This window comes from Phalangium opilio, unplaced genomic scaffold (genome assembly GCF_054372755.1).
Source record: "Phalangium opilio isolate 3A_F unplaced genomic scaffold, DU_Popi_V2 ptg000041l_1, whole genome shotgun sequence".
In the NCBI taxonomy this organism is placed as follows: Eukaryota; Metazoa; Arthropoda; class Arachnida; order Opiliones; family Phalangiidae; genus Phalangium; species Phalangium opilio.
In genome coordinates, this window is record NW_028324165.1 from 7790277 (window position 1) to 7800776 (window position 10500).

Sequence of the window (10500 nt, forward strand, 5' to 3'; positions counted from 1 at the left end):
TAACGCAGTATACATCCCTTTAAAGAGTTTGAATTTGCCCAATCACTCATACACAAAATAGTAACACTACTACAAAATATAGTTCTTGAAACGGGCCTACAAAACGCACTATACATCCCTTTTAAAGAGTTTGAATTTGCCCAATCACTAATACACAAAATAGTAACAATACTACATAATATAGTTCTTGAAACGGGCCTACATAACGCAGTATACATCCCTTTTAAAGAGTTTGAATTTGCCCAATCACTAATGCACAAAATAGTAACACTACTACAAAATATAGTTCTTGAAACGGCACTACATAACGCATTGTATATTCCAATAAAGAGTTTGACTTTGCCCAATCACTTATACACAAAATAGTAACACTACTACAAAATATAGTTCTTGAAACGGCACTACATAACGCATTGTACATTCCAATAAAGAGTTTGACTTTGCCCAATCACTACTCCATGAAATAGTAACACTCCTACAAAATATAGTTCTTGAAACGGGCCTACATAACGCCTTATAGAACCCTTTGAAGCGTTTGAACAACACATGCAAACATTATATTTAATAATCGTTACGTTTCTTGTTGGTATTTCAGAATCTCGCATTACCACATCGACGTCTCGTCTGTTACTGTCGACTGTACGAGGTGTTCGACGTCAGTAAAAAGGAACGACCCGGTGTTCACCAGAGAGAAGTGTTTCTATTCAACGATATGCTTATGGTCACGAAAATCTTCAGCAAGAAGAAGAATAGCGTTACATACACTTTTCGACAATCTTTTCCACTCTGCGGTATGAGTGTCACTCTCTTCGAAGCTCCGTGTAAGTTCCCATAAATAAAAAATATATATATTAATCATTCTATTTAAAATCGGATTATTAATTATTGTATTATTAATTGTGACGTGTTTAATTATTTTTTGTGAGCAGATTATCCTCACGGAATTAGACTAAGTCAACGTGTCGACGATAAAGTGCTGGTCACTTTTAACGCTCGTAACGAACATGATAGATCCAAATTCGTTGAAGATTTGAAGGAATCGATATTAGAGGTAAGAGTTAAGTCTAATTATCTTCCCGTTTTAATTGTGTGTAAAAATGAATCTACAAGATTTTCTTTGTTAGCGATAACTATAGCTAAGCCTAATTTTTTCCAATCCGAAATCATCAGAATAATCATGCCTCTATTACAAAAAATAAGCTTTTATTTTTAATCTTTATACTGTTATTAAGGTTTTGAACAATTTTTGTTGCTAAAAATTCAGTCCAATAAGTTCTTCCGGCGGTTTTTTGGGAAACACTAGACTAATCATTATGTATAACCAGAAGAAAATAGGGGAAGTGGGTAGCTTGGGCAACTTCGCGAGGCGTCCCGTTTTTTTCTTCTGGTATAACGAATTTTACCCCGCCAATAATCTATCTTACTGCGCTGTGCACTTTGCGTTCGCGTAGGGCCACACTCTGCTACCAACCAATGAAATCACAGTTAGAAAGACGTCAATTAGCCAGACTTAGTTTTTATCGTTATAATAGACACCAGGAATGCATATCATAGTTAATAGAGGTATCTCAGTTGTGAGTGACGTCAGTGCCTAGGTAAAATGTAACGGGGTTAGCCTTGGCAGTGGGAGGCCATATTGGTACCGCTTAGGTTCTATGGGCAAATAAGTCTTCTGAGATAGCTCTATAGTAGTCATTGTGTACGTACCATTTTCACAACGTATTTAGGCGGGTTTTGTGGGAGGCGCTCTGCTACCAACCAATGAAATCACAGTTAGAAAGACGTCAATTAGCCAGACTTAGTTTTTGTCGTTATAATAGACACCAGGAATGCATATCATAGTTAATAGACGTATCTCAGTTGTGAGTGACGTCAGTGCCTAGGTAAAACGTCACAGGCTTAGCTTTGGAAATTGGCGGCCATATTGGTACCGCTTAGGTTCTATGGGCAAATAAATCTTCTGAGATAGCTCTATAGTAGTCATTGTGTACGTACCATTTTCACAACGTATTTAGGCGGGTTTTGTGGTAGGATCTCTGCTACCAACCAATGAAATCACAGTTAGAAAGACGTTGACCAGAGGCGTGCTGGGGATAATAAGTTATCAAGCCCAGCCCCCAGAAACCACGTGGAAATTAACATGGGAGTTATGGGGGCTAGATCAGTCTGCCTACAGAAACAAGCGTTCCTTTACCGAAGAGTGGTTTTTAACTTCTAAGTTAGTAGTAATAGTTAGCATAGGGCGCTGTAGGTTAGCTGTGGGGCATAGGGGCTAGCCACCACCCCTCTATGCATTGTAAAGGGGCCCACCTGTAAACAAGCCAAGGCTTAGTGTGGAAATCCCTTCATAGACAAAAGCTTAGATTATTATTATTATTATTAAGACGTTTTGTTGGCGATTTTACTACTAGATGGACGAAATGGAAAACCTTCGAATTGAAGCTGAATTAGAGAAACAGCAGCAATTGGTTCGAAATTTGACGAATAACGCCGCTACAAGTGCGAATTTGAATGGTGTAACGCGTGTCGGGGAAAATCGAGACTCCGGTGTAGCTGATATGGAAATAATTCCACCGGCGGGGGCTTTGAAGGAAGAGAAGCTCGCTGGTTCCAGCGCCCGATTGGGTGGAAGTACTGGCAATTTATCAATACCTCCAGCTTCTGGAAGTAATAGTTTAAAGCGTTCCGCCTTATCCAACTCCCTCTTGGACCTTCATGAGCAACGTAAGTTTACATTTTACAATTTGGTGTTTTTTTTTTTAAATTTTGCGAAGTAACTGATTATATTATTTGATTTTTTAATTGAATTAAACTTCGTTCTATTACAGAAATGAGTAAACCGGTTCGAAGAGGAAGTGCAGGATCTTTAGATAGTGGAATGGTGAGTGATTTTCATGATTTTTAGTATGTTTTGTGGGGGTTATTGGAAGTTTTCCTACTGAGGGGGTGGGGAGGATAGAAGAAACAAATTTTGGGTATTTGCGATGTTTACTTTGGCGCGAACCATCGGGTATTTGCGTGGTTTATGTATTTTGGCGCGAAACATCGGGTATTTGCGTGGTTTATGTATTTTGGCGCGAATTAAGTTGGGTATTTGCGTGTTTCATGTATTTTGGCGCGAATTAAGTTGGGTATTTGCGTGTTTCATGTATTTTGGCGCGAAAGTTTGGGTATTCCCGTGGTTTCAGTATTTTGGCGCGAAAGTCGGCTGCTCTCGTGGTTTCAGTATTTTGGCGCGAAAGTCGGCTGCTCTCGATCGTGGTTTCTTTATTTTGGCGCGAAAGTCGGCTGCTCTCGTGGTTTCTTTACTTTGGCGCGAAACATCGGGTACTCGCGTGTTTTATGTATTTTGGCGTGAAAGTCGGCTATTTGCGTGTTTTATGTATTTTGGCGCGAAAGTCGGGTATTTGCGTGGTTTCTTTATTTTGGCGCGAAAGTCGGGTCTTTGCGTGGTTTATTTGTTTTGGCGCGAAAGTTGGGTACTCGCGTGGTTTCTTCATTTTGGTGCGAAAGTTGGGTACTCACGTGGATTTTATTATTTAGTTTTTATATGAGAAAAGGGATAATAACTATTGCAAACTTAGCCGCGCACTTATTAACCCATTTAATTACACTTAAACATAAATACTTCTTTACTACAATTTGCAGTCAGTTTCCTTCCAGTCTTCCGCAGCTAGTACTGTGAGTCGAGACTCATCCCCGCAAACAGTTCCTTCAACTTCGAAACCCGGTGCTGGTACCACAACGGTCACTACAACTGGTGGTAGTGGTAAAGGCTCCACTTTAGTTGCTGGTATGGCCTCGGCCGGCGCAGCCGCAGTAGGAGCCACTGGAGTTGAAGGCAAAAGCCAACCGGGACAACCGGGTTTTCTTGGCAATTTATTCGGTAAAAAAACTCGTAGTGCAAGCAAAATAACGCAACAACCGCGTAAACTACCTGGTGATTCTTCCGAAGCGTGAGAAAAAATTGAAAATAAAATTAATTTGAAAAAAACTTTATATATTAATTTTCTTTTTTCATCTCATTTTAATAATATATGCGAAATGAAAAAAATATACCTTTTTTTTTTCTCCTAATACCAAAAATTTCAATTCAATTCAATTCAGTTAATTGAAATAGTTTGAATAGTTTATATTTTACACACCTTTACCCCCTTCCCCCCTTCTATAAAACAAAAATTATAATTATTTACGCTAAAGTGTAAATAAATAAATAAATAAATAAAATTAATCTATAGAAAGATTTAAAAAAACATTTTTCCAAGATGAAAAATAAAAATGTAAATTATTTGTAAATAGTAGCGAGTACAAAATTATTACAGAAATAAAATTAAATACTAGTATGAATATGAGTGTGTTGTTTGTACTTATTTATTTTCTGATGTCACTAATAGCGTAATTAAGTTTTTGTTCCATAAGTTTGTAAATTCTGGTTACAAACTGGAGCTTGTTACGAAGTGACGTAGGCGAAACGTCATAGATTCAATTGTAAAGCGACGTACGCCTGGTGAGTGGGGCGCTGTCAAAGGTTTAGTACAGACTAAATAGGAAGATGGACTGCAAAATTAACCTAGTGGTGTCGAGACTCGAACTTGCTCGAGCAGTGAGTCTCTTTATAGCTTTACGGGGTATAGATAGTGTCATACTTATGGAACATATCATATAAACCTATGATAGTACCCACTACCCAGTGTTAATGTTGCGTAATTTTACCTGTCGTTAAAGGTATCTAGCAAATTGACTCCGTCTATGAAACGATCATTTGGTACTGAAATCCAACGCAGGTAAGTCAAGTGTCGTTGTAAATAAACCCATAAGGTTTGAAGGTTGTCGATTTACCTTATAATCAATAGCGTAAGTTCATAAGATATGTTACATAAGTTAGTCACGGGGTTAATGAGAGCTTGTCATGAAGTGACGTAGGTGAAACGTCATAGATTCTCGTAAAGCGACGCCTGGTGAGGCCCTGTCAAAGGCTTAGCACAGACAAAATAGGAAGATGGACTGCCAAACCGAGTGTAGTCAATTCTCGCTTGTCGTTCTCGAACTAGCTCGAGCTGTAAGTCTCTAGCATTAAGAAGTATAGGTAGTGACATACTTATGGAACATATCTTATGAACTTGTGTCAATAGCAATATATATATATATATTAATTAATTGACGTAAAATGGTCCGTTGTCGGATGTGAAAACAACGAAATAGCTTTGATCAAGAAGTGATGTCTAGTTTATTAGGGAGAAGGTATAAGATGCCTAAGTACTCGAGCGCCATAGTCCCAATCCTCCTTTCAAAATACAAGGGGAGACTTAAAAGGAGGCCGGGCTATTTCGCTGCCTCTCCTCAGTCGGAAAATACGTAATTTTCGTCATTCGCGTCGCGCTGACGTGAGTTTTCAAGAACCAATGAGATGCTGGTTGTTGTAATTTAGAGGCGGCGGGGATTAACTCCGGACCTACGTTTGGACTGGAGGTAAAGCTGGAAATGTGGCGAATTCTACACCTCCCTAATAAACTAGATATCACTGCTTGTTTTGATCTATTTTGAGCTCTTTTTGTATCTATAGCTTACCTGCCTATTAATTTATCATAAACGGGAATATCGGACGTGTCCTTGTCGAATATCCGGTGACCCAAAGAACTCGTGAAAACCACGCTTCAATGGTAAATAATGGGTGATCGCGACCAAGATGACTAAATTTCAAACCTATTTCTTTTAGAATTATCGTTTAAACTGAAGGAGGGTTTATTATGAACTCCTGATATTAGTCATCAGTCAAATCTACCCATTCTTTAAGTCATATTGATGGAAGTTCTCACTACACAGCTATAGTCTTATAGTTTCCGTATATCCTAAATGAAGTGATAACTTTGGATTAAGTTACTTTGCGTGCTTACCCTGAGTATATAGCATTGCGAGCTTGTGCGTTGTCAGTATAGAATCCGTTTCTGATAAGCAAACGCACAGTCAGTAAAGCGGCCCCGCTCTAGCTTTAAGAAATTGAGAAACGAGGGATAACTCAAAGATCACACTAACCAATCCTTGAAGAGTTTGTAATATTCAAAATAGTTGTGTTGTCCAAAATAAGTGTGACACTTAATGTCAAAACGTTCGAGAAAGCGATCCCTGGTAGCCGAAACCTTCCCATTATAACAAACAATTAATCTTTAACGTGGTTAAATATCAAAGGGAAATGTCACGCTTGTCGTTGTTACCATACTAAGGGTGGTGGGATTTTAACAAATATTTTGACTCACATCGTCCATAAGGGTAATAATAACATTCGGTAGGGTTTCGTCTATTCGAAAGCAAGGATCCCGAGTGAAGAAGAGCGTAATAACAGACAAAATGAGAAAACATATAAATTCTCTATAATTTACAGCTACACGTACGCTGTTTAGGATTCACCCTATAGTCCGTGTTTTTCGAATCCGCTCAAACATGAATTTTTCATAAGAGAAAATCTGATTATTTTGATTTTATTTTCAGAATCTGGATATAGGAACAATCACGAACACACCTATCCACGCTTATACTTTAGTTTCCAGCCCGAAACGTTTATTTATTTATTTATTTATTTATTTATTGAGTGAATGATTGCCCACAAAGTCATCAAAGTGACGTGTAAATGGGCATCGTACGTAGTTACAAATTGTCAAGAGAAAACAAAAAAAAAAAACTAAAATGTAATTACAAATAAGAAAACATCAACAACAAGTAATCAGGAGCAAATAATACAATAATATTGGGCAAGAATAATAACACGAGATTAATTAAGACCATGTATATGTATAAAATAAGAATAAAATAAAATAAGATAAAGATAATAATGATAGTTAAATAAGATGGTACAGTATAAATTGGTCATTCAGAATAAAAAAAAGAAAAAAAAAACTAACAATACAATAAGGAACTTAGGGTAATGAAAGTTACAAAGTTGCGCGAAAAAAGCGTATCAAATGACGACGGAATTGAGATTTGGTAGAGAGTATGATAATATCATTGGGCAAAGAGTTCCAATCATCAATGACAGAATTGGCAAAATGCGTTTGGCGGAAGGTAGTCGCGACCCGCGGTTTAGTGAATTTCTGTGAGTGACCACGAGTTCTTGTATTGGAAGAGGGGGTGAAAAATAATGAGGGGTCCAAATCAAGGTTACGATGGACAATATCGAATACTAGACACAGGTTGTTGATTTTGTGACGTAAGGTGATAGGGTCAATGTTTAGTGAAGATAGACGTTGGGGGGCTGGGTAGTTGCTAAGTTTATGCGGGAGCTTGGAGTAAGCATTTTGGGCCTTTTGTAATAAGTGGACATCAGACTGGTGAACAATAGTCAATTAGAGGAAGGACTAATGAATTGTAAAGCGTTTTAATTAGGGGTATGGACCTAAAATTTAAATTACGACGGATTATGCCCGTCAAACTCCTAATACGCTTAGAAATTTTGAGTGTGTGAACGGAATGTTTGAGAAGAGGGTCAATAAATACCCCTAGGTCTCTTTCACAAGAGGACGTGGCTAAAGTCGTAGCATTTATAGAATAGTCGAACAAGGGATTACGGCGACCTAAATGGAGAGTTTTGCATTTAGTGACATTAAATGAGAGTCCGTTAGCAATACCCCAGTGAACCAGTGCATCGAGATCAAGTTGGAGCAAGGTTTGATCGGTGGAGTCACGGATACGACGATAAAGCTTGGCGTCATCGGCAAAAAGGATAATGGAAGAGTGTTTCACAACTGACGGCATGGAGTTAATAAATATGTTGAAAAGGAGGGGACCCAAGATGGACCCCTGGGGCACCCCCTTCTCAACATACTGCCAGTCGGTTGTGACACCTTGGAGGACGACTCGCTGACGCCTATTTAGGAGATAGTGGGAGAGCCAAGCAAGGGCGTTACCCGTGACACCAGCAACCTCGAGGGCATAGATAAGGGCACAGTGAGGGATCGAATCAAAAGCTTTACTAAAATCGAGATATAATACGTCGACAGAGTGGCCATCATCCAACCACTGCGTCCATTCATTCGTGGCAAAAAGTAAGTTTGTGAGACAAGAACGACGGGGAAGGAAACCATGTTGATAAGGGGAGAAAAAGTTTTTCGATACGAGAAAGGAACGCAATTGTTCATGAACGAGACGCTCACATAATTTCGAGACTTGGGTTAAGGAACTAATAGGGCGGTAATTAGCGGGATCGGCCCTAGACCCTTTTTTATGTATAGGAGTAATATTGGCTTCTTTCCAGGCAGAGGGTACAAAACACGAAGAAAAGGAACGCGCTATGAGTAAGTATAGTGGTAGAGCTAAGAGAGGTGCAAGGGCCTTTAAGAGGTTAGGGTGGATACCATCGGGACCTGGTGATTGTTTTATATCTAATAGAGTGAGGAGTCGAAGGATATCGCAAGGGTCACAAGTAAATTCGCTTAAGAGGAGAACCGAGGAATTCGTGGGGATAGGAGGGAAGTTGAACGTTGGACGCGAGGATTGATATTGAACAGTAGTGGCAAGGTAATCGTTAAGGAGGGTAGCACACTCCTTGATAGTGTTGGTCAGGGAGCCATCAGGGCGTTTTAATTGCAGGACTGTGTATCTACACTGACGAAAGTTATTTATATGGGAATAAAATGATTTCGGGTTGGAACGGATAAGGGTGGTGAGGGAATGTTCATACCGACGCCGAGAATTCCGGTAATGAGTCGTGTGGGCATTACGAGCTTGACAGTAAGCATTACGGAGACGAAGGAGTGTTGCAGACGCAGCACCACGGGATTTAGCTTTACATAAACGCTGCCAAGCTTTTTGTTTGAAGTCATGACTAGCTTGAGTGCGAAGAGCAGCGGAGATATCTTTACGGGGTGTGGTTAATGGGGCAAAAGCTCGCACGCCAGAATGGATCAGTGTGAGGAGGGAAGAACAAGTAGTATCTAAATCACCTTGACACAAGATCAACGACCAATCAATGGTAGATAAAAAGCAACTAAATGCAGTATAGTCAGCTTTAAAAAAATTAGGCTTAGGGACATGTATCCGACTGGTGGGAGAGAGTACAATGTTGAATAAGACGGAACCGTGGTCACTCGAGCCAATTGGAGGTAATAAAACTGGGGTATGTGCAAGGTTAGGATCAGAACTAAAGATGAGGTCTAATAAATTATCATTACAAAATGGACCACCGTCACGGGTAGCAAAACGAACAGTTTGAGTTAGGGAATGTTGTTGTATAACATCACAGAAAAGTTTAGTGAACCGACACGCACCAGGTTTAGGGGAGGTCGTAGACCAATCAATTAAGGGGTAATTAAAATCACCTAGGAGGAGGAGTAGGAACTTATTGTTATCACAGTAGGCAATTAACATATTTAAATACGAAATTAATGGGTCGTGATTGCGGTAAGCCGCATTGTTCGAACGGTAAATTACAGATATAACAATCTTAAAGGTAGACTGGGACACTAAAACAGTTAAAATATCAAGACCATGGATATTCGGGGTGAAATTGGGAAGACCAAAGTCTTGGAAACTTAAGACGGTAACCTGTAACGAAGAGAGTATATATAGCGCTACACCGCCGTAGGAACTAGTAAGTCGATCTTGCCGATAGAGGGTTAATCCCGGTAGGGGATATTCACAGTCCTGAACTTCGGGTGACCACCAGGTTTCGGTAACGGCAATCAGGGAGAGATGATATGTGGCGACTAGAGTAGTTAGCTCATCCAGTTTATAACGATTGTTAAGGCTACGAACATTGGTCAGTAGCGCGCGAGAATCACAAGAAGATAAGAGGGAAACACGGTCAGTGGTACTCGGGGAGCCAGTAGGTAAAATTGACGAAGCGTAACATTGTAAATATGTAGACAAAGTAGGACGAAAAACAGCGGCACGAGAGTTTAAGGTTGATATTACAGTAGTATCACACGGCAAGAAATGCCGGGGGACGATGAGTGGTGAACGGCGGAGGACATATGTAAGGGGACCACGGTACTGGGGGAGGGTACTGAGGTTGTCCAACAGTACCAGGGAGAGATGGGACACCAACTGGAAGATTATTGGGGAAGGAAAGAGGTGGACCAGTGGCGAATGGAGCTGGTGGGGGAGTTGGAGGTGCGTTATAGGCAAACGTTTTCGGCACAGTACCGGAAGAGACACTATGGGAGGGAGTAGTAGACTTGCCCACAGAAGAACTGTTTGTAGAACGTGGAAGAGGTGTGGGGCGTTGAGGTCTCTTAACTATTTTACAGTTACGAATGTGAAGACCAGTTTCACCAGTAGCAAGTCGACGGGAGAGTTCAGCTCTGGCAGCGGCCAGCTTGGTACGCTGGGACGGAGTGTAATCGGGACGCGCTTCAAGCGAAAAGTTAGGATCTTCGGCTTTTCGCAAGCGAAAGTAATGATAAATCAGGCCCTTGTTATCCATACAAGAACCCCAATTTCCAGAAGCGTGGGAAAATTTGTTACTTTAAGTTATATACTTCTAAGCTGCTTAACATTTGTTAATAACAT

At 40.1% G+C, this 10500-nt stretch overlaps 1 protein-coding gene across 5 annotated transcripts in view; it reads left to right on the top strand.

The window, feature by feature from the left end:
- The window catches only part of LOC149679713 (uncharacterized), a 230149-nt gene extending 225804 nt beyond the window's left edge, over nt 1–4345 (top strand). For all 5 annotated transcript variants that reach the window (XM_089835491.1, XM_089835494.1, XM_089835492.1 and 2 more), the window contains 5 exons: nt 596–821; nt 930–1051; nt 2412–2724; nt 2829–2881; nt 3649–4345. In XM_089835491.1, the coding sequence (XP_089691617.1) occupies nt 596–821; nt 930–1051; nt 2412–2724; nt 2829–2881; nt 3649–3960 (1026 nt within the window). In that variant the 3' untranslated portion in view covers nt 3961–4345. The remainder of the gene's footprint in view (nt 1–595; nt 822–929; nt 1052–2411; nt 2725–2828; nt 2882–3648) is intronic.
- The last annotated feature ends 6155 nt before the right edge of the window (nt 4346–10500 follow it).